The sequence below is a fragment of the Entelurus aequoreus genome, linkage group LG01 (assembly GCF_033978785.1).
Source record: "Entelurus aequoreus isolate RoL-2023_Sb linkage group LG01, RoL_Eaeq_v1.1, whole genome shotgun sequence".
Classification (NCBI taxonomy): Eukaryota; Metazoa; Chordata; class Actinopteri; order Syngnathiformes; family Syngnathidae; genus Entelurus; species Entelurus aequoreus.
The window spans coordinates 54,977,268-55,003,333 of record NC_084731.1 but is presented as its reverse complement, the minus strand read 5'-3'; the positions used below and the strand labels follow the sequence as shown (position 1 = coordinate 55,003,333).

At 41.0% G+C, this 26,066-nt stretch overlaps 1 protein-coding gene across 3 annotated transcripts in view; it reads left to right on the top strand.

Annotated features, from left to right (window-relative positions):
• Positions 1-26,066, top strand: part of LOC133654621 (matrix remodeling-associated protein 8-like) — a 73,631-nt gene that overhangs the window by 19,582 nt on the left and 27,983 nt on the right. For all 3 annotated transcript variants that reach the window (XM_062054757.1, XM_062054756.1, XM_062054758.1), the window contains one exon: positions 4,355-4,493. In XM_062054757.1, the coding sequence (XP_061910741.1) occupies positions 4,355-4,493 (139 nt within the window). The remainder of the gene's footprint in view (positions 1-4,354; positions 4,494-26,066) is intronic.

Genomic DNA, 26,066 nt, shown 5'->3' with positions numbered 1-26,066 from the left:
CAAATCAAGGGAGAGCATCATTCAGTCACTATGCAACAAATAGCTGGAATAAACTTCCTGAAGATGTCGGACTTTCCCCAACTCTGACTACTTTTAAAACTAGACTGAAAACTTTTATGTTCACCTTAGCTTTCAGCTAAATCTTTTAATCTTTTAACTTTTAACGTCCACACTGTTTTTATTTTTTATTGTCTGCATTTTAATTTTAATTTTAATTTTGCTTTTATTTTCTTTCATTTCACTTTGTTGTCCCACATGTGCTGTGAAGCACTTTGAGTCTGCCTTGTGTATGAAAAGTGCTATACAAATAAAGTTGCCTTGCCTTGCCTTGCCTAAACTAACGCTAGCCAGTAAGTCTTTGGCGGATCTTACAGGCGTCACTGTGACATTTGCTACATCAACTAATGTCAGGGAACGCTTATTACTCAAATTTTGATCTACATATGGGTCCACTAAATCTGCATATTTTGCATCCCAACTCAATAAAATTAACTAAAAACTTTTTTTTATTATTTAGGAGTGTGCTGCACATTGATCTGAATGCATATTTAATAAATGCAATTTAAAATATTCATATAAACTACCTTTAACATAAAAAATGCTCACTCATTTTCATAAATTTGGTAATTCTAATCCTCTCAGATTTTTTTATTATTATTTTTGACAAATTTGTGTTATTTTTTTTATCCAAAACCCTCTATTTTTTTAAATTAACACTTTAGTCTTGTCCCTGGGTTTTCACTCAGGCTTTTCACCACAGGTGAGTAGTAATGCGCTAAATTTACTCCGTTACATTTAATTGAGTAACTTTCTGTAAAAACTGTACTTGTCAGAGTAGTTTTAATACAACCTACTTTTTACTTTTACTTGAGTATTTTTGTGAAGAAGAAACACTACTTTACTCTGTTACATTAAGTTTCATTACGATCGCTACATTAATTTATTCCGCATATAATATTCAGATCCAAGTCATACATTTCATAAAATATTAATTGACACAATATACAGGACTGTCTCAGAAAAATTGAATATTGTGATAAAGTTATTTATTTTCTGTAATGCAATTAAAAAAACAAAAATGTCATACATTCTGGATTCATTACACATCAACTGAAATATTGTAAGCCTTTTATTATTTTAATATTGCTGATTATGGCATACAGCTTAAGAAAACTCAAAAATCCTATCTCAAAAACTTAGAATATTTCCTCAGACCAAGTAAAAAAAAAAGATTTATAACAGCAAAACAAAATCAAACATTTGAAAATGTCAATTAATGCAATCAGCCTGTGGCATTGCTGAGGTGTTATGGATGCCCAGGATGCTTCAATAGCGGCCTTTAGCTCATTTGCATTATTGGGTCTGGTGTCTTTCAGCTTCTTCTTCACAATACCCCACAAATTCTCTATGGGGTTCAGGTCAGGGGAGTTGGCAGGCCAATTGAGGACAGTAATGCCATGGTCAGTACACCAGTTACTGGTGGTTTTGGCACTGTGGGCAAATGCCAGATCATGCTGGAAAATGAAATCATCATCTCCATGGAGCTTTTCAACAGATGGAAGCATGTAGTGCTCTAAAATCTCTAGAAGCGTCTGACTTGGGCTATGGAAAAGAACCACTGGACAGTTGCAGAGTGGTCCAGAGTCCTGTTTTCAGACGAAAGCAAGTTTTGTATTTCATTTGGAAGTCAAGGCGCTAGAGTATGGAGGAAGGCTGGAGAGGAGCAAAATCCAAGTTGCTTGAAATCCAGTGTGAAGTTCCCACAGTCAGCAATGGTTTGGTGAGCCATGTCAGCTGCTGGTGTTGGTCCACTGTGTTGTTAAGAGGGTAGGAGTATATTTACAGCTATATTTACACCAAGTCAAGTATTTCATGTATATATATACAGTATATATGTATATATATATATATATATATATATATATATATATATATATATATATATATATATATATATATATATATATATATATATATATATATATATATATATATATATATATAAATAAAAGAAATACTTGAATTTCAGTGTTAATTTATTTACACATATACACACACATAACACTCATCTACTCATTGTTGAGTTAAGGGTTGAATTGTCCATCCTTGTTCTATTCTCTGTCACTATTTTTCTAACCATGCTGAACACCCTCTCTGATGATGCATTGCTGTGTGGCATGCACAAAAGTGCTTTCATCAAATGCACTAGAGTCTGGAATCTTCCATCTCTCCCTAGCATGGCCCAAAACCGGTCAATCTTTGCTTCCTGAGGAAGATCATCACTGCCAAGAACTTGGTACTCCACTACTTCTTCCCGGAGGCTATACAGGTCCAATCGCAGCTGCGGCTTGGAACTTACAAGCGTACTTCTTCATCTTACTCGTTGTCGGCGTCGCCATGGCTGTATCTTCCTCGTTCTTCTGCTTCGTCTCCTTGTTGTGTGCGCAGTTGTGCACTGCACTCTCTAAAAGCTGTAGATGTTATTGTCACATATGCATGTACAGTAGATGGCAGTATTGTCCTGTTTAAGAGTGTCACAACATTGCTGTTTACGGCAGACGAACTGCTTTACGGTAGACAAAAACGTGACTGCTGTTGTTGTGTGTTGTTACCACGCTGGGAGGACGTTAAGGAAACTGCCTAACAATAAACCCACATAAGAAACCAAGAACTCGCCCTCGATCATTCTACAGTTGTAACGTGATTGGGCAGGCACGCTGTTTATATTGTGGGAAAGCGGACGTGAAAACAGGTCAGGTCCGCATGGAGCTGGAGGGGGCGTGGCCTCCAGCTCGGCCTGAATTTCGGGAGATTTTCAGGAGAAAATGTGTCCCGGGAGGTTTTCGGGAGAGGCGCTGAATTTCGGGAGTGTCCCGGAAAATCCGGGAGGGTTGGCAAGTATGCCATAAGGTTTCTGCTCGAAAGGATTCTTCATTCATCACGCCAAGCAACAGTTGTAAGTTTTACAATATAACTAAAACAATTCTTACTTACTAAATCGTCCTGTGTGAGATGTCTGTAGGAGTGTTTTCATGCTTTGTACATGCTATCGTAATGTAATCAAGCAAGCGTCATTAGCATTAGCGAATATGCTAACACGTATACGAGTGTCTTTACTTACAATGGCATTCTGTTTGTATTGTTTCAGTTTTTTAAATTCACCAAAACATCACCGTGGAGTTATTAAGTCTGTTTAGATGATTGGAGAGCTACCTTCCGCAGTTAATGGGTCCTTAACGATGACTTCTGTTTTGTTTGATGAGCCGTTTTACTGCCGTGTTACAGACACCGTTTGGATACAATTAAGGTATGTAAATACTATAGACATATACCAAAATCTTTTTGTACCGCTATATAACAATTATTTCTTCTAAAATTTGGTGGGTGCAGCTTAAATACTGGTGCGCTCTACAGCCCAGAAAATACGGTACTTAATGTATTTGCTAGGTCTTTGCAAAATGAATTTTGTTTATTTGCAGTCTGCTACTCAAATTAGTAATTTTAGGCTTAGGAATCTGCGTGTCAAAAATGTGATTGTCATAAAGCTTCCTGAGATGGGCTAATAAACATTTTTAGAATAGTTTATTATGTGTATATTCAGTTATAGAGTTAAAAAAAAAAATACAATTTATATTGAGATAGTTACAATAAGACTGTATCTATCTAAACGGCCATTAAAAGAAAATGCACAGTGTGCAAAACAGGCTTTTATATTAATATAAGTACTATAATTTTCTTGCTTTTTTGGTAAACGCCAGGAATCCTCATCCGTGTACAAAATATAAAGTAAACATACTTTCTTATGTGTAGTGTTGAATAAATATACAAAGAGAACACTTGATTCAACTTGCACATGTACAGTATATCATGTTTCCAGACCATATTTTCCATTCGTGCAACTCTTGCCAAATTGAGTTTTATGTCTCCATCGAGCCTGGTCTTGCCTTCATTTAATGAAATGTAACAACAGCACCAAAACAAGCAATGTTTCATTTGTCCAGAAGTGCTTCTCCATCATTTGTAAGGAAAACAAACTGACAAAAGTTGACTGTCACATGACTCATGCGGATTAAATCTACTATATGTGATTTCTTAGTTTTTTATTCTTAATAAACTTGCATAAAATTCTGGGGGGGGGAAATTATGGGGTATTGTGTAACATAACACAATATGGAAAAAGTGAAGTGCTGTGAATATTTTAGGATGCATTGTGTACAGTACAGTATATGCACAGCTCCGGTCAGCAGCCACACTATAACTTCAGGGCCACATAATTTTTATTGGAAATGTACAACAGGGCAGGAACTGAGGTTGAATGCAAAATGATTTTGTTATTTTTGTGTTGAACGTCTAGGCCACAGACCAGGGGATGTACTCATGTCATCTTCACCACCATTACTGCGGTTTACATGAGAGGAGACAGTTTCAGGTCACAGTACAACCACCAGTGATTCACACCACACCAGAAAAAACACTGCCCAGTGCAGACAAAGGTAATACACACACACACACACACACACATACACACACACCAACACACACACAAATACACACCATGAAATGTAATGCCGATTGATAATGTGTGAATTTCTTAGTTTGGAGAATTATTCACTAAAATGATCTCTATGGATGGCACGCACACGCACACGCACACACAGACACACACAGTACAGGCCAAAAGTTTGAACACACCTTCTCATTCAATGCCTTGTCTTTATTTTCATGACTATTTACATTGTAGATTGTCACTGAAGGCATCAAAACTATGACACCTGTGAAGTGAAAACCCTTTCAGGTAACTACCTGTTGAAGCTCATGGAGAGAATGCCAAGAGTGTGCCAAGCAGTAATCAGAGCAAAGGGTGGCTATTTTGAAGAAATTAGAATTTAAAACAAGTTTTCAGTTATTTCACCTTCTTTTGTTAAGTACATAACTCCACATGTGTTCATTCATAGTTTTGATGCTTTCAGTGACAATCTACAATGTAAATATTACTATACATATACACTATATATATATATATATATATATATATATATATATATATATATATATATATATATATAAACATACATATACAAACATACAAATATATATATATATATATATATATATATATATGTATATATATATATATATATATATATATATATGTATATGTATATATATATATATATATATATATATATATATATACATATATACACATATATATATATATACATATATAAACATACATATACAAACATACAAATATATATATATATATATATACATACACATATACATATACTGTATATATACAGTATATATAAACATATACATGCATGCACACATCGTTCAGACAGGTTGGTGAAGCTTCACTTCCGTGTTTAGATTACAGTTAAGGTGCATGGATAACATAAAATGTAGGTTGTTACTGTGACTGCTTTAGCAAGATAGCATAAAAACTCAACATAAATGAAAGACAGTAAAGAGGAAGTCGGAAACTATGTCTTACATTACGATCATGCTTTGTCAAAGATATTTTGTAATGTAATCCACTAATCCGTGATAATTCTACCTAAATAAATGGGATGAATTTTGCTGGCTGGCTGAAATATTGTGTACATTTTTTTATAACATGTTTTGGTTGATACTCCTCAATTACAGAATGTTTAATAGGTTGATTGTTGTGCCCAGGAAGTTACTAGTGTCATTGTGTCTGAAATGACAAAGTCCAAAATCTATGCCATCATGGCAGATGACGCAAGGGATGAAAAATCAGAGCAGTTAGCTGTTTGTGTCAGGTATGTGTCAGAGGGGACAGTGAAAGAACGTTTCCTAGCACTTGCAGAGATAAAATCATTTGATGCCCAGTCCATTACAAATGAGCTTCAGCAGCAGATCCAAAACAATGGTCTTGCAGAGCTTAAGTGTGTAGCACAAACATATGATGGTGCAGCTGTCATGAGTGGGTCCACTGGAGGTGTACAAGCACATTTTAGAAGGCTCCATCCTGAAGCTATCTACAGCATGTGCATTGTTATGCTCATGAACTTAACCTGGTGTTGTGCCATACTTGCAAGGCCATCCCAGAGGCTGTGGAGCTTTTCAGCTTGTTGGAGTGTGTGTACTCTTTCTTCAGTACCTCCCTAGTGAATCATCATAAGTTCATGGAAGCTCAGGCAAGGCTTGGATTGACAAAAATTGAGCTTGTGCAACTTTCAAACACTTGCTGGGCATGTCAGTTGCGATCGATCAGTGCAGTTCTTGAGACATTGTCTGCCATTTTGGAGTGCCTTTCTGCCATTGGATCCCCCATAGCTGTTGGTCTCAGAACAAAGCTCTATAAGTTCTCAGCAGTCTACACACTACTGATGTTTCAGTCACTTCTGTCAATAACTGAAGGACTCCACAAGCTCCTTCAGAAAGAGACTTTAGACCTGGCAGAAGCTTTTATCTGCAAACAAGCAGAGTGTGACACACTCGAGGGCAAACGCACAGATGCATTTGCCACAGAGCTGTATGATAGAACCAAAGCCCTGTGCCACACCCACAGTATCCCAGAACCAGGTGCCAAGACAAGGCATAAACAAAGGAAAATGGAGGATTTTGTGCTAGAGGCAACTGCAGGTTCACACACTGAATTGAACAAATCAGACGCATTGAAAAGAGAGTTACTTTTCCCTTGTGTGGATAGGATGGTTAGCAAGCTTGAGCAAAGATTTTGCAGTGTAGATGCAGGGCTACTAAAAGGCATCCAGGCATGCAGTCCTAAATGTGAGAACTTCTTGAGTGAATCACACTTGAATGAACTTGCAAAACACTACAGCATTGACCTGAAAACCGAGGAGGTTCTAGTGGCCAGAAACTGTCTTGCCCGGAAAACAGAGTCTGGATGGTCACCCAAAGATATATTGTCTGTGCACAACCTCCTTGATTCAGACATGTTTCCCTCTCTGAATGCAACCATCCAAGTTGACCTAGCAGTGCCTGTAAGCAGATGCTCTTGTGAGAGGTCCTTTAGTGCACTGCGTCGGCTGCATTCCTGGCTGCGTCAAACAATGGGTCAGAAAAGACTTCACAGTCTTGCAGTCATGTCAATTGAAAAAAACGAGCTTCAGCATCTGAGTCACAACAGAGTGATACACCGATTTGCCACCCTTAAAAACAGACGGCATTCTTTGATGCTTCCATCCACCAAGTAATTGTTTTTTGTTGATGCTGTAAACAAAATGTCACTGTGCAAACCCATGTTTGTTGTTGTACTGAACACAGATTGAAAATAAACCGACTGAAATAACAATAATAACAATGAATAATTTCTAAGTCTTTGTTAGCCGTTTGTGAAGTTTTGTGCTTGTGCGCTACGTTCGCTCGCATCCTGTGCATCTCCTGGGGGCTAACCCCCCCCCTGTCCTTAAAAGCTAGTGACGCCCCAGGTTGTGATGTGTTTTTGAAATGAATGAATGCGCTGCGTATGCTTAAAATGATCAAAATACATACATATTAAATGTTATTATAAATGTTACTACATTACATATATACTTACATCATGTATATAAAACCTTAATGGAGATGTTTGGATGTTTTTTAAGAGATTTATAGGCAGAATAGAGCAACTCTTATAGGCTCTAGCAACCAGGTAGACTTGACAGGTCTGCCTGGTTGGCCATGCCTATAAGAACAGCTGATAGGCAACATGTCACAGTGGTCAGGTGACCCTTCTGAAGAACACTGCAGATGACAGTAGAAACAGACCTGGGCAAATTAAGGCCCGGGGGCCGCATGCGGCCCTTTTAGCTTTTCAATCTGGCCCGCTGGACATTCCCAAATAATTTTTTTAGATCTTTAAGATGGAAACTGTAGCTGCCATTATGATGTGCAGTGATGTTTTTAATTTACCGTAAGTCTTGAACTATACAAAGTATTTCAATGGTTGGAATCTGCACTTTTGCATGATATACTAGTTACTATGGTAATCTAAGTCACAGCAGCTCAGACAAGGCACCAAGCAGTGTGGGTGTGGAGCGTTTCCACAGAGTGTTTCCAGAGCAGCCAACTTAAATGCGGATGTCAGGGACAGACGCGGAAGGAAATTTTTACAACAGTTCTAAAGCTTAGTGATATATCAGATGTATCAGATTGTAGGTGGGTTTTTTTTTACCCTTCGCGTTCATATTTTGCTGTGTTTGTTGCGTTTCGCTTGATAAATAAATAAATGGGTTATACTTGTATAGCGCTTTTCTACCTTCAAGGTACTCAAAGCGCTTTGACACTATTTCCACATTCACCCATTCACACACACATTCACACACTGATGGCGGGAGCTGCCATGCAAGGCGCTAACCAGCAGCCATCAGGAGCAAGGGTGAAGTGTCTTGCCCAAGGACACAACGGACGTGACTAGGATGGTAGAAGGTGGGGATTGAACCCCAATAACCAGCAACCTTCCGATTGCTGGCACGGCCACTCTACCAACTTTGCCACGCCGTCTCGCCGTGATTGTAAAATATGTCAATCGAGAGGGGGTGTGACGTTCATATGCTGTCAATATTCAGTGTTTTATTGTTCATAGTTAATATTGTACCCCACATTCTTTATTTACATGAACATTCTGGGTGTCTCATTCAGTAAAAAATTTAAAATACCATTCTGTTTTTTAAGGCGGTCTGTCATAACGTTTTTAGCATTCAATCAAACATTATTGTAAGGTTTTGTATTAGTGTTCCTAAAAATAGATACAGTATACCAGCCCCTGGAAACATTTTTTCCATCTAAATTTGGCCCCCTCAGTCAAAATAACTGCCCAGGCCTGCAGTAGAAACATGTCAGGTAAAAATTTCATCGAATATACCGAAAATATTTTTTGAAGACTAGAAAATTTGAAAAGTACCCTGGAAGAAGTTGTTGAAAAGTGACTACTCAACACTCACACACAGGTCAGGAAAGCATGAGCACTTTAGCAGACATGAGCTAAAACTATCACGAGAACAATCAGGAGCAGAAAAGTAGGAGAAAAAAAAACATCTGCTCTTGTGTGTCATGGAGGTTCTGTTATATCCTGTTTCATGCACTAATCGTGAGAAATCCTTTTTTTCCTCTTTGTTTTTCTTGGTCAGATTGTCTGCGCCAGAAGTGCCCCACACCCCCACACACAGGCCAAAGCAACCTCCTCATTGTAGACTTTTACTTTCTTTGCAATTAGTCTGCTTGTGTATTTGTCTGTGTGGGTCACAGGAAGAACTTGTTTTTAAGCGTGTAAACGACATTCTTCTCTCCATGTGCACCATTTCTGCACTCTCAGCATCTGAGTGTCTTTCTTTGAAGCCGCCCAAACAGAAGGGAAGAAGAGTTTGTTCGGAGGCAAGGCTGATAACCATAGACGGGCCAATGTGGCAAAATCATTGGAAGGATTTTGGACACAAGAATTTCCTCTGTGTGTGTGTGTGTGTGTGTGTGTGTGTGTGTGTGTGTGTGTGTGTGTGTGTGTGTGTGTGTGTGTGTGTGTGTGTGTGTGTGTGTGCCAATATGATCTAAATTCCAGTGGAATTTTATCCACAGGAGCTGAAAGCCTTCCAATTAATCCTCCTGTCTCAAGGGCTAAAGTAGTCCACAAGTAGACTCTCCAGCGTGCCCTTAAAGTAGCAGGAGAGTGGAAAAACAAGTTGCCTCTATATCGACGCTTTTAACATATCTTTCTGATTTATGACACCTTAAGATGTGGTCAAAATAGTATCAATCCCACGGAGATACTCGAGACATTTTGAGAGATAATGAGGAAGCCAGTCACGTGATCCGTGATGTAGAGGAGAAACCACAGATCCCTTCTCCATCAACAACAATGCTAATCAAGCAGACTTTATGAGAGTCAAAAACGATTACTTTGGGAAAAATTATAATCCAGGACCTTATATTTTTGAGCCCGAACACAAAGAGGGTGAATAACAGGTTTTAGAAGCCGAGTGATATATGCAGTTTTATTGTGACACTATAGCATTAGCAGGATTGCTAGGTGCTAAACATACAAACCAACCATAATAAAACAAATACTTACTGGAATATTTCCACTCTCGCTGGGATGCCGACCGACGGGACGCTCACATAATTCTGTTTAGATGAATCACAATCCTCATGAAGGGTTAAAAAAAGTCCCTGCAGGAAGCGTCGTTTTGTGTCTTTTTCGCCATCTCGGGGATGTGAAAGTGGACCAGCCTGTGGGTCCATGGCCACATTTGTCTACTAGCAGGTGAGCGATGCATGAATTATCATCTAGAATTTACTTTTAGCAAGTTTGAGACCAAGCAGAAGCAGCCGTCGGCTTGGTGTGTCAACAATAGCAGCGTAAGCTAGCATTAGTTCACTGCTATCGATGTGCCGCTAAAATAGTCCGTCTGCATTAGCGCTTATAATAACAATATCACTCATATTTGGTTCATTTTCAGGTCACGACATGTAAATGGAGTATTGTTGGCGCTTTCTGGATGTTTTTAGAGAGTATAATGAGAGGACCCTCCATCTGTTGACTCAATTGTTAGATATTTATTTACCATTTAGAATGCATAAAAAAGCCAATCATATGTGTTCTTGTCTTACATAAAGATTGTGAATGATAAACAGAATATCTCTTTCCCATTGTTGCGTATTTCCAGTATGACTGATCTAATAATATGGTAGGACAATGTTTCAAGTAAGATTTCAACATTTTTAACTGTCATACAATGTAAGAAGAAGCATAAACGCTTGAACCGGATGTTTACTGTACAGATGTGTACAGCAAACCCTCATTTATCACTGTTAATTGGTTCCGGGCCAGACCGTGGCAAATGTATTTTTATAAATAGAATATTTTCATAGCTAGGAAATACATAACCTTATAAATCAGGGGTATCCAAATTATTTTCACTGAGGGTCGCACACTGAAAAATCTAAACATATGGAGGCCATTTTTGATATATTTTTATTTTCAAAACCAATACAAATATATAGATTTTTATTACCTTTAGTACTCCCCTCAAGTTTGGTCCCTGGGACCCAAAAGGGTCTAAGTCATAAAAATGTTAAAACAAGTCATATTATTTAAAAAAAAATTTGATCAACGCTTAAATCTTTAGTTCAACTTCAGGTCCAACTGTCAATATATATTTAAAAAACATTTTTTATGTTTTATGACTGTAGAGGCAGGGATTTTTTTCTCACTTGTCACCAGGGGTGTGTGTGGGTGTGTGGGCTGAATGTGTGTGGGGCTGAATGATTGCTGAATGAATAACACCTGCACCTGCCTGTGAATTGTTTGGCTTGTATGGAGAGAGAGGGAGGTAGGATGCCGTTACTTCTGTTGACCGCAAAAGGACCGCAAATCCATCTGCATGTAATGTATTGTATTTACTCAAAGGGAAAATAAATCACCCTCAAAACGCCAGTAATGACTTCATGTTGCATCCTTGGACCCAGCGTGTCAGACAGAGCTCTGCTTTCCACTCTCAATGACTAATTAGTTTCTGATAGTCACACAACATTGTCAACAGAACATCTCTCATTTGCCAAGGAGAGAGACCCAGTTGTTTGATGGAGATCCTTTTCAATATCATGCCTTTATGAGATCTTTTGAGCACAATGTTGAAGAAAGGACATGTGACCCTGGAGACTGCTTACAGTGCCTGGCACAATACACAAGGGGACAACCACATGAGCTTGTTCAAAGCTGTCAGCGAATGCCTCCAGACAGAGCTTTATTGGAAGAGCATTTTGGGAATGAGCAAAAGATTGCTTCTGCTTATTTGGACAAAGCACTATCATGGCCATTGGTTAAAGCAGAGGATGCCAAATCTCTTCAAGCATATGGTCTCTTCTTAAGAGGATGTTGTAATACGAAGGATGACATACAGTACAGGTCTGAGCTTAACATGCCTGCGAACATGCTGATAGTGATCAATAAGTTACCGTATAAGCTGAGAGACCAATGGAGGACGGTAGCTTGTGATATACAAGAGGCCCGTTCTCGAAGAGCTACTTTCCCTGACATTGTCAGTTTTATTGAACGTGAGGTAAAAATTGCAGCAGACCCTATATTTGGAAATATACAGGATACTCCAAAGACAATGTAAATAAAAAATGGCAGCAAAGATGGCTATCAGCGTCACACACGAAACCAAGGAAGTTGTGCTACTACAGTAACATCAGTTAATGGAAAGGCCCATGTGAAAAAGGAAGGAGCCCCAATGGACAAAAGGACCTGCTTGTACTGCAAAGGTGAACATGCGTTGGAGGTGTGCTTTCTATTGGTAAAGAGGGCACATAATGACAAGATAAGTTTTTTGAAAGAACATGGAGTTTGCTTTGGCTGTCTGTGCATAGGGCACATAAGTAAGGACTGCAGGAGGCGACTGTCATGTAAAACATGAGGAGCTAAACACCCTAGCATGCTTCATATTCATCCAAAGAACAAGGAGCAAGAGAATGATCTAGCAGTTACAGAAAGTACAAACACAGCGGTGGGCAGCTCTGTGGTAACAGTGCAATGTAGTGGTCTCACTGGGGCCGGTGACCATGGCTGTAAGCTCTCCATCGTGCCAGTAAAGGTCAAGTCCAAAAAGGGTCACAAAGTCGTGGAAACGTATGCCTTCCTGGACCAAGGCAGCTCTGGCTCCTTTTTGTACATCAAGTCTGATGAGCAAGTTGAATGTTTCAGAAAGAGGAACTAAAATTCTCTTACGCACTTTGGGCCAAGAAAAGATTGTAGGATGTTGCATTGTGTCAGATCTGGAGGTAGCCGGTCTGGAAAGTGATCTCTACTGTGACTTGCCAGATATATTTACACAGAAGAAAATGCCTATGAGCAGGAGCAACATACCACAGGAGCAGGATCTGGTCAGATGGCCATATTTGCGTGGGGTACACCTACCTGAAATTGATGCAGACATTGAACTGTTGATCGGCTTAAATGCACCAAGAGCTCTTGAGCCAACAAAGGTGATTCCAAGCGAAGAAGGAGGGCCGTACGCCGTTCAGACCATGTTAGGATGGACTGTCAACAGGCCAATGTTTGGTGAAGCAGACTTGGAACAACCTAACATCACTGCTAACCGCATCTCTGGGGTGAAATTGGATGAACTGTGGAAGCAGCAGTTTCAACTCGACTTCCCTGAACGCAGTCATGAAGAGCAACTGGGTCCATCAAGAGAAGATGGCCAGTTTATGGAAATGGTGAAAAGCTCTGTTAAGCTGGTGGATGGTCACTACACCATTGGTTTGCCTTTAAAAAAGGGAAATGTGTGCATGCCTGATAACCACAAGTTAGCAGAGCAACGCGCCTTGAATTTGAAAAGAAGTTTCTAAAGGAATGCCTTATTCCTACACCATGTTCATGCACAACATAATTATCTGCGGTTATGCTAAAGTGCCTGTGGAAGATCTGGCATGTAACCATGGCAAAACCTGGTATATTCCACATCATGGTGTATGCAAAAAATCAGAGTGGTGATTGATTGTGCTGTGTCATTCAAAGATGCATCACTGAACACAGCTGCTGCAGACACCTGATCTTACAAGTTCATTGATCGGAGTCATAGCCAGATTCAGGAAAGAACCCATCGTTTTGATGGCAGATATTGAGGCCATGTATCATTAAGTGCGTGTGCCAGCTGAAGACAGTGACTTGCTGAGGTTTCTCTGGTGGCCAGGTGGGGATTTCTCTCAACCTATGGAGGAGTACAGGATGTGTGTGCATCTCTTTGGGGCAACCTCGTCACCAAGCTGTGCAAACTTTGCTCTGCGAAAGTGTGCGAAGGATAACAGCAACTCCTACAGTCAGCAGGTGGTGGACACCATCATGCACAGCTTTTATATAGATGACTGTCTTGTCTCTGTGCCCTGTGAGTCTGAGGCTGTTGCTCTCTGTCACAATCTTCAAGCCATTTGTGCCAGAGGTGGCTTTCAGCTAAAGAAGTGGATAAGTAACAGTTGAACATGTTGGCTGCAATTCCTGAAGAGCAGAGGGCAGTGGATGTACAGGAGATGGATCTGGATCATGACACACTTCCTGAGGGGGGGGGGGGGGGGGGGTTACCCACATATGCGGTCCTCTCCAAGGTTTCTAATAGTCATTCACATCGACGTCCCACTGGGGTGAGTTTTCCTCGCCCTTATGTGGGCTCTGTACCGAGGATGTCGTTATGGCTTGTGCAGCCCTTTGAGACACTTGTGATTTAGGGCTATATAAATAAACATTGATTGATTGAATGATTGACTGTTGAGAGAGTTCTGGGAGTGCAGTGGTGTGTACAATCAGATGCATTCAAGTTCAGGATTTCAATCCAAGATCGACCTTTGACCCGTAGAGGGATCTTATCTGTGGTCAGTTCCATTTACGATCCACTTGGAATGCTTGTGCCAGTGGTGCTGAAGGCCAAACTAATCCTGCAGGATCTGTGTAGGAGAGGCTTTGGTTGGGATGATCTTGTAGCTGAACCCATTGCACAGGAGTGGACAAATTGGATAAAGGTAATCCATCTACTGGAGGATTTCAAGGTCAGAAGATGTTTCAAGCCTGTGGACTTTGGCACTGTAGCTTCTGCCCAATTGCATAATTTTTCAGATGCAAGTGAGGTGGGTTATGGAACAGCTATCTACCTGCTGTTGTGCAACGCTAATGGAAACCCGTGCAGCACCCTTGTCATGGGAAAGTCTAGGGTGGTTCCCTTAAAACCAATGACCATTCCCAGGCTGGAGCTAACAGCAGCGGTAGTTGCATCACATATGGACACATTGTGGAGAAGGGAGCTGCAGATGCCATTGCTTGACTCTGTCTTTTTGACTGATAGCACCTCAGTGCTAAAGTACATCAAGAATGAGACCTCCACATTTAGAACATTTGTGACTAACAGGGTCTCGGAGATCCTTAAAGCGTCTCATGCAGCTCAGTGGAGATATGTGAGCACCTTGTCCAATCCAGCAGATATTGCTTCGAAGGGACTTGGAGTGAAGTCATTCCTCAAGGATGAACAGTAGATGTGTGGCCCACAATTTCTGCTACTATCAGAGGAGTAGTGGCCTACAAACCCAGACTGCTCAGAAGAACCATCAGAGCAAGTTGATCCTGAGGTCACAATGATCATTGTTGCTTATGCTGTTTCAGCCGAAGAAGAAGTTGACTCGGTGTCTCAATTGATTGACCGTACTTCATTTTTTACCCATCTGAAAAGAGTGATGGGTTGGGTCTTAAGATTCAAAACTAGACTCTTGAGTCTCTGGCAGAAGAGGAAGGAGGTAAAGGCGCTACTGTCACACTCAAAGACATGTGAGAAGAAGCAGACGAATGTTCTGAGCAAGGAGCTGCAGAGTGTCAAGGACTCTTTCCATGTTTTTCTCACTGTGGAGGAGTTGAGAGAGGCAGAGTTGGAGATAATTGGATCTTGCCAAAGGAAAAGATTCCCAGAGGAGTTTTCCAGCCTCCTAAAGAATCAGACTGTGAAACAAACAAGCCACATATACAAACTTCACCCAGTACTTGATAGCGGCATCTTGAGAGTCGGTGGGAGGTTCAGTAGGACAGCAATGCCTGAAGAATCAAAGCATCCGGTCATATTGGCCAAAGACCTACACATTTCTGACCTCATTCTAAGACACGTACACACCAAAGTCGGCCACGGTGGAAGAACCCACATGTTGGCAAGGCTTTGCCAGAAGTACTGGATTATTGGAGCCAGTGTAGCTATACGAAGAATCTTGGCCAAGTGTGTTGTCTGCCGACGGGTTCTGGCAGTGCCAGCCAGCCAATAGATGGCAGATTTGCCACTTAATAGGATTTCTCCAGATGAACCGCCATTTACCTCAGTGGGGGTTGATTGCTTTGGTCCATTTGAAGTGAAACGTGGAAGATCGAAAGTGAAAAGATATGGAGTGATATTCACCTGTTTAGCTCTGAGAGCTGTGTATATTGAAGTAGCCACATTATTGGAGAATGATTCCTTCATCAACACTCTACGTCGCTTCACGGCAAGGCGGGGCCAAGTCAAGGAACTCTGCTCAGACAACGGAACCAACTTTGTTGGCACTGATAGAGAGTTGAAAAGATCTTTGGAACAGTGGAATCAGACACAGATCCATGATGAACTCCTACAGAAAAGAATAAAGTGGAAGTTGAATCCTCCAGGTGGTTCCCATCATGGGGGAGCCTGGGAGAGATTAATTTGTTCAATCAGGAAAGTCCTTAACTCACCTTTGAGAGTACAAACCCTGGATGAAGACGGCCTCCACACTGTGCTGTGCGAAATCGAAGCTATTCTCAATAGCAGACCAATAACAAAGGTATCCTAATGACCTAGAGGCTCTAACTCCCAACCATCTTCTCATCCTCAAGGGTCAGCCATCTTTTCCACCTGGTGTTTTCCAAAAGGATGACTTGTATGCTGTGCGTGGATGGAAACAAATCCAGTATATGTCCAACCTGTTCTGGAAAAGATGGACAAAAGAATACCTACCGCAGCTTCAGGAGCGCCAAAAATGGAATAAGATCAAGCGCAATTTTGTTCCAGGAGACATTGTGCTTGTTGTGGATGACTCTGCACCTCGCAACTCTTGGATTATGGGGAGAGTTGTCAAGGTTGTTAAAGATAAAAGAGGGAGACAGGACAAGCTTTCTGGATAGGCCTGTCACTAAGATGTGTCTGCTTCCGGAAGCCGAGGACATCTGATGGGATTACTTGTTGATAGGACTTGACCTTGAATATGACTTGTGACACAGACCACACTCTGTCTAGGCTCTGAATGTTCTGGAACCTCTGGCCTAATGACACTTACATATACGTGAAGAACCTGCTCGTTCAAGGACATTGAAAATGAACTTCTACTACAGTAGAAGCATTTAAGTCCCATCTTAAAACTCATTTGTATACTCTAGCCTTTAAATAGACCCCCTTTTTAGACCAGTTGATCTGCCGTTTCTTTTCTTTTCTCCTCTGCTCCCCTCTCCTGTGTGGAGGAGCCCTTTGAGACACTTGTGATTTAGGGCTATATAAATAAACATTGTTTGATTGATTGATTGAACTATTCTTATAACTGCAAAAAGGAAAATCTAATGTTCTTGTTTGATTTGATGTATTTTACATTGAATATTTCCATGCTGCTACTATTGTTCAGTAATTATTATGTTATGATAATTAGGGGCCGGAATGTAGAGGCAGGGATTTGTTTCTCACTTGTCACCAGGGATAGTGGGTGTGGTTACGTGTGTGTGGGTGTGTGGGCGGAGTGTGTGTGGGGCTGAATGATTGCTGAATGAATAACACCTGCACCTGCCTGTGAATTGTTTGGCTTGTATGGAGAGAGAGGGAGGTAGGGTGCCGTTACTTCTGTTGACCGCAAAAGGACCACAAAACCATCTGCATGTAATGTATTGTATTTACTCAAAGGGAAAATAAATCACCCTCAAAACGCCAGTAATGACTTCATGTTGCATCCTTGGACCCAGCGTGTCAGACAGAGCCCTGCTTTCCACTCTCAATGACTAATTAGTTTCTGATAGTCACACAACAATGACATTTTTTGTCAATGAAAACCCTGTTTTTAAAGGCAAAAACACAAAATATGCAGTATTTTCCCCCAAAAATGTTATAAGTAGAATATTTGGTGTGAAGTAATTGGAGCCTTAAATAATTCATAACCCCATTGTTTTTAATTCATTATTATTTTTTGGAGCAATGACAGTTACAAAAAAATGATCCCACTAAAATTTTTGGGGATCCAAATCTCAAAAGTGTAAAAAATAATAAGTGATACATTTGTTTTGATTTTGAACACTCTTAAGATCAATTGAAAAAAAATGTATATAGTATTTTTAGAATGTGCTGTAGGCCATTAGAAAAATTAACTGTGGAACGTAGCTGTTCTTAATATTCACTAATTGTGTTTTTACTTGCAACATTTTTTTTTTTTTTACTTTTGAATGATTTAATTAAAGAAAAAGTTTTTTTTTACTTAGAGAAAATTATTTTTTTAATTAAGGAAAACAATTTTTTTTTTCTACTGAATAGTTTTTTCATTAAATAGTTGTTTTATATTTTTTTACTTAAGATCATTGAGCGTGAGTAAAAACATTTTTGTGCGTTTGTGGAGTTTTGGCAGTAATTTCACTCCATAGCCTCATGATCCATGGGGGTTTGCGTAAAGAAGTGCATGTAAAATATCCACCCATCCATCCATTTTCTACAGCTTGTCCCTTACGGGGTCGCGGGGGTTGCTGGAGCCTATCCCAGCTGCACACGGGCAGAAGGCGGTGTACACCCTGGACAAGTCGCCACCTCATCACAGGGCCAACACAGATAGACAGAAATATCAATTAATGAATAACAAGGCATGTCATATGAACATTTTCAGCAAACTCAGGAATATAATTGTATATTTCCCCACATAGTCCCACTGGCATTAGTGCTGGTCTAGAAAGACATTTCTACTGGGTTCAAATCCCAGTTGGCGTTAAATTGTCAAGATGGCGGCGCCCTGACGGGCTGCGGCTTGCAGACGCTCATGGTAAAAATAGAACATTTGGCAAAAATACCGGGCAATTCTGTAAATTTCATGGCTGGCTTACAGCGTGGACACTCCGTGGTCACATACGACCGCCAGACAATTCTGGATGTGGATAGATCGGGCCGTTTTGGACTGAAAGATGCGTGTACGTTGGACCTCCTCGCTAGCATGGGAATACTTCGCCGGCTACATCCAGCAGCCTTTGACACAACGGAGTCAAGTACCAGCGGGGACCGTCAACGGAAGACACGTAAGCGGTGTGATCGGAAGCAGAAGCGGGGATGCCGAGCGGGGCTAACAACAAAGCTAAAAGCTAATCCCCACAGAACACCGCTTCTTTCCATCCTGCTTTCAAACGTCCAATCCCTGGAGAACAAACTGGACTACCTGAAGCTGGATTTATATGCAAGACGCGAGATGAGAGACTGTTGCGCCATATTTCTAACAGAAACGTGGTTGAAACCATCCGTTCCGGACGAGGCAGTTAGCATCGAGGGGCTAACTATGTTTCGGTCAGACAGGAGCAGATCTCTCACTGGTAAATCCCGAGGCGGTGGTGTTTGCATATACATCAATAATAACTGGTGCAATAATGGGAAGATAGTATCACGTCGCTGCTCTCCTGATGTTGAACTATTAACTATAAAATGCAGGCCATTTTATTTACCCCGGGAATTCAGTGCTATGATCTTCACAGCAGCGTACATTCCTCCCAGTGCTAACACCAAAGAAGCTTTGAATGCTTTGTACTGCTCCATCAATGAACTGCAATCTACACAACCAGAGGGAGTTTTCATCGTGGCAGGGGATTTTAATCAAGCTAACATGAAAACAGTTTTCCCTCACTTCCATCAATATGTGAATTTTGCAACCAGGGGTGGAAGCAAGCTGGACTTGGTTTATAGTAATATTAAACATGCTTATAAAGCTGCACCACGCCCCCACCTCAGCTCCTCAGACCATCTATCTGTGATGCTAATTCCTGCATACAAGCCCCTGCTGATCAGGAAGAATGCTACAGTGAAGCAGGTGAGGACCTGGCCAGAGGGAGCAATGTCAGCATTACAAGACTGCTTTGAAACCACAGACTGGGACATGTTCAAAGCAGCCGCCACCGAAAATCACCACACATGTGTGAAAGAGTATGCAGAGTCTGTGTCCGCATACATTCAGAAGTGCATGGAGGATGTCGGTGTGATCAAGAACATCCCCACACGGGCCAACGAGAAACCCTGGATGAACAGTGAGGTACGTGCAATGCTGAAGGCTCGGAACAAGGCTTTCAAGTCTGGCGGCATGGTGGCATTAAAATCAGCCAGAGCTAACCTGAACCGTGCCATTAAGGTTGCAAAGCGTGCTCACAGTCAGAAAGTGCAGGACTTCTTCGAGGACCCCACAAACACTAGACGAATGTGGCAGGGCATACAGGTCATCACGGACTATAAAGCTGCCCCCTTTCCCTGTGACAACAGTATCAGCTTCCTAGATGACCTTAACAACTACTTTGCAAGGTTTGAGGCACTTAACACCACTCCGGCGAGAAAATCCATCCCTTGCCCTGATGAGCAGCCGCTCAACCTGAATATAGCGGATGTCCGGAAAACCAGAGGAGAGTGAACCCCCGGAAAGCACCGGGAACTGATGACATTCCGGGCAAGGTGCTTAACGGATGTGCAGACCAGCTGGCTGAGGTTCTCACAGACATCTTTAACATCTCGCTGACCCAGGCTGTGGTACAATCATGTTTTAAGACGGCCACAATCATTCCAGTGCCTAAAAAACCCACAATCTCCTCCCTCAATGATTACCGCCCCGTTGCACTCACCCCATCATAATGAAGTGCTTCGAGAGGTTGGTAAAGGAATATATTGTCTCCAGACTTCCCCCCACATTCGACCCATACCAGTTTGCTTATCGCCCTAACCGCTCCACAGAGGACGCCATCTCCTCTGCACTCCACCTGAGCTTAGCACATCTGGAAGGAAAGGAAACCAACGAGCGAAATTTCTCTACAGAATCTCCTCTCTGGTCAACAAAAGCACCTTGAGGATTCTGGCGGAAACTCTCGTTCAACCCTTTTTCGATTACGCATGCACCTCCTGGTACCTAGCACCTCCAAAACCCTCAAATCTAAACTCCAAACATCTCAGAACAAGCTAGTCAGGTTACTGCTAGACCTCCACCCAGATCCCACCTCACTCCTACCCACTTCTCTAAAGTGGGCTGGCTCAAGGTGGAGGACAGAGTTAAACAACTTGCACTGAGCCTAGTCTATAAAATCCGCTACACCTCCCTGATACCGAAGTACATGTCAAACTACTTCCTTAACGTAAATGACCGCCATAACCACAACACCAGGGGGAGCTCCACTAACCACGTTAAACCCAGATTCCGAACTAACAAAGGTCTTAACTCATTCTCTTCTATGCCACATCAATGTGGAATGCGCTCCCAACAGGTATAAAAGAAAGGGCATCTCTATCCTCCTTCAAAACCGCAATAAAAGTTCACCTCCAGGCAGCTACAACCCTAAACTAACACCCTCCCCGGATTGCTAATAATCAAATGTAAACAATCAAATGCAGATACTTTTTCTTATGCCTTCTGATCTCTCTCTCTCTCTCTCTCTCTCTCTCTCTCTCTCTCTCTCTCTCTCTCTCTCTCTCTCTCTCTCTCTCTCTCTCTCTCTCTCTCTCTCTCTCTCTCTCTCTCTCTCTATGTCCACTACTTGATGTCCATATCCTACCCCCCCCCCCTCCACACCCCTGATTGTAAATAATGTAAATAATTCATAGTGATTATCTTGTGTGATGACTGTATTATGATGATAGTATATATATGATAGTATATATCTGTATCATGAATCAATTTAAGTGGACCCCGACTTAAACAAGTTGAAAAACGTATTCGGGTGTTACCATTTAGTGGTCAATTGTACGGAATATGTACTTCACTGTGCAACCTACTAATAAAAGTCTCAATCAATCAATCAAAGGACACACACGTGCGGATGTTGTTCCTGGACTTCAGCTCAGCATTCAACACCATCATCCCACAGCACTTGGTGAGCAAACTGGCCCCCCTTGGATTCAGTACCCCTCTATGCAACTGGCTGCTTGACTTCCTCACAGACAGATCCCAATCTGTGAGAGTGGGCAACAACACCTCCAGTGCCATCTCCCTGAGCACCGGCTCCCCCCAGGGCTGCGTCCTGAGTCCGCTGCTGTTGACATTGATGACCCATGATTGCTGCGCCAGGTCCACTACTAACCACATTGGGAAGTATGCGGACAACGCGACAGTAGTGGGCCTCATCCGTGACAACAACGACATGGACTACAGGGAAGAGGTGAAACATCTGGTTGACTGGTGCAGAACCAACAACCTGGTCCTGAATGTCAACAAGACCAAGGAGATCATTGTTGACTTCAGGAAGCACCAGTCCAGCCACGCTCCACTCTACATCAACGGCACAGCTGTGGAGATAGTAAGCAGCACCAAGTTCCTGGGGGTGCAGATAACTGACAATATAACCTGGTCCCTACACACCGGAGCTCTTGTAAAAAGAGCTCAGCAGCGCATGCACTTTTTGCGTCGGATGAAAAGAGCACAGCTCCCTCTCGCCGTTCTCACCACATTCTACAGAGGCACTATAGAAAGCCTGCTGACCAACAGCATCTCTGTCTGGACTGGAGCCTGCAATGCCTCAGACTGGAAGTCTCTGCAGAGAGTGGTGAGGACGGCGGAAAAGATCATCAGGACTCCTCTTCCTCCTATCCAGGAGATCGCAAAATGCCGCTGCCTGACCAGGGCTCAGAAAATCTGCAAAGACTCCTCCACCCCCCACCAAGGACTGTTTTCACTGCTGGACTCTAGAAAGAGGTTCCGCAGCCTCCGAAGCAGAACCTCCAGGTTCTGTAACAGCTTCTTCCCTCAGGCCGTAAGACTCTTGAACGCATCATAATTATCTCCTCAACTCCCCCAAAATGGATTAACTCGCTGGAATAAAAAGACAATATAACATACATCCATAAACGTGGACGCATGTGAAAAAGTGCAATATATTTATCTGTACAGTAATCTATTTATTTATTTATATATATGTATATATATTTATTTATTGTATATATATATTTATATATCATTTATATATATTTATTTATTTATGTATGCACCTTATTGCTTTTTTATCCTGCACTACCATGAGCTTATGTAACGAAATGTTGTTCTTATCTGTGCTGTAAAGTTCAAATTTGAATGACAATAAAAAGGAAGTCTAAGTCTAGTCTAAGTTAGGAAGGGTTTTTTTTAGGGATGTGAATCTCACAATTCGATTTTGGCAATATATTATTTTCTACGAAAAATTATAATAAAACCTTTTCAAAACAGGATACAGCCCTTCTTGGCACAGTGAGCAAGTGCAGAAATGGCCTATTTTTTTTTTTTTTTTTTTTTAAATTGATTCTTTAAAATAAAATAAAAAAACATTTTTAAACTATCAATTTTTGAAAACCATGAATCGGAATAAATCGTGATTTTTTTTCAGCACCCTACTTCATATATTTATGCGTTAATGATGTTAAAATTAGCTATTGATGCATGCAAACCAAATTAGATTCAAGTTGCATGACGTTCAGGATGGTGAGACTATTAAACACGCAGCAACATGGCGTCATGCTTGGTATTAAAACGCAGCGATATTAAGTCTGATCAACTTATCGTAACATTTTCCTGCCACGGCTGCCATGTTGACTTTGGCTGCCACCTGACAGCCTGGAAGTCTCACTTTTCAACTCACGCTCAGGTTTTATTTTCCGGCTTGCTTCACGGGGGAAAGTATTTCTGGTTGGAAAAGAAAAGTGTGTCGTGTGTCTAGCAGCTGGTGGAAAGGAGAGGGAGATAAATTGAGGAGCAACCGAAAAGATGTAGGTCATCCCTCCCATCAGACGCGAGAAAGAGGAAGCGGCAACGCGTCAACAAACAAACAGTTGCTATCAGGGATCTAGTTGACGAGCAACAGGATCAGATTTGGAATGCACACATCAGAGGATCATTTGGACGCCTAGAAAGGGGATTTCAAATTATGTGCTGTTACTTGTCTTCTTCTATGGTTTTACTTCACATGCCTTTTTTGGTTTTGAGTGTTGGGCTTGTTTTTGTCATATGCACTCCAAACACATCACCTCATCTTTGTGAGTCACCTGGAAAAGTGCTCCACATGTCTTCATTTACATTATATATATATATATATATATATATATATATATATATCAGGGTGTTAGTTCAGGCAGCTACAACCCTAAACTAACACCCTCCCCGGATTGCTAATAATCAAATGTAAACAATCAAATGCAGATAATTTTTCTTATGCCTTCTGATCTCTCTCTCTCTCTCTCTCTCTCTCTCTCTCTCTCTCTCTCTCTCTCTCTCTCTCTCTCTCTCTCTCTCTCTCTCTATGTCCACTACTTACTGTCCATATCCTACCCCCTCCCCTCCACACCCCTGATTGTAAATAATGTAAATAATTCAATGTGATTATCTTGTGTGATGACTGTATTATGATGATAGTATATATCTGATAGTATATATCTGTATCATGAATCAATTTAAGTGGACCCCGACTTAAACAAGTTGAAAAACGTATTCGGGTGTTACCATTTAGTGGTCAATTGTACGGAATATGTACTTCACTGTGCAACCTACTAATAAAAGTCTCAATCAATCAATATGTATATATATATATATATATATATATATATATATATATATATATATATATATGTATATATATATATATATATATATATATATATATATATATATAGATATATATATGTATATATATATATATATATATTATATATATATATATAGATATAGATATAGATATATATATATATATATATATATATATATATATATATATATATATATATATATATAATATATATATATATATATATATATATCTATATATATATATATATATATATATATATATATATATATATCTATATATATATATATATATACACATACATATACAGTCGAGGTTTCTGTGATTTATCCGTTATACAGTGCTCAATACTAGGGGTAGAGCGGAATAAACGTTAGGGCAGGAAAAAACACAGAGGCTATTTCATCCCTACGAGCCTGTTTTTTCGCAGGTTTCCCTGTTCTTCAGGGGACTTCCTGAAGAGCAGGGAAACCTGCGAATTTGTTCTTCAGGGGACTTTCCTGAGGAGCAGGGAAACCTGCGAAACAGGCTTGTATGGATGAAATAGCCTCTGTGTTTTTCCTGACCGAACATATACATACATATACATATATACATACACATATATACAAACATATACACATATACACATACATATACACATATGTACAAACATATACACATATAGATATATGCACACTCCTGAGTGGTAAGAAAAAAGGCGGCGGGATTGCCATCTTGGTGAACGAGAGGTGGTGTAATCCTGCTCATATTACTGTAAAGGAGTGTGTTTGTACGCCAGGCATTGAACTTCTGGCTGTTGGAATTCGGCCATATTATTTGCCAAGGGAATTTACTTCTGTAATCTTCATTGGAGTGTATGTTCCTCCTTCTGCTGACGAAACTGCTGCTTGTGACACCATTTAAGCCGCTGTTGCTAAGCAACAGACCAAACATCCCGATGCCCTCATTCTCATTTCGGGTGACTTTAATCATGTTTCTCTGGACTCTATTTTACCCACTTTCCATCAATATGTACACTGTGCAACACGGGAAAATAAAACTCTGGACCTACTGTATGCTAATTCAAAAGATGCATACAGAGCCACTGCCCTGCCCCCCCTGGGACGGTCTGATCACAATCTGGTGCTTTTAACACCTCAATATGTTCCTGTTGTGAGGAGGCAGCCCATCTCAACTAAATCAGTGCAAATGAGGAGCATTGAGGCTGGCATAGCCCTACAAGACTGCTTTGAGACTACAGACTGGGAAGTACTCTGTAAGCCTCACGGGACAGATATCAACAGCATCACAGACTGCATCACTGACTACATAAATTTCTATGAGGACCCCATCATCCCTACAAAAACTGTCCACTGTTACCCAAATAACAAGCCCTGGATCACCAGCCAGCTAAAGGTGCTGCTAAATAAAAAGAAGCTAGCCTTCAGATCCGGTGATCGGGACGAGTTGAAGAGGATTCAGTGGCAGCTCAAAGTTCAGCTTCAAGAAGGGAAAGATGCCTATAGAAGGAAGCTTGAAGCTAAACTCCAACAGAACAACACTCGTGATGTGTAGAAGGGCATGAAAACCATCACAGGCTTCAACAATAAAGCCAAACTGCTGGATGGGGGTGTAGATAGAGCCAACGAGCTGAATTTGTTTTTCTATAGATTTAGCAATGCACCCCTTACTGGCCCTCCCCCCACTACTCCTGTTCTCACACCTCCCCTGAACTTCAATACACTAACTCCTTCTCTTTTACCTGCCACAGCCGTTTCTTTCCCCCCTCCCCCACTTCCACCCCCACTGAGAAAGCCAGCCCGGTGTGTCTGACACC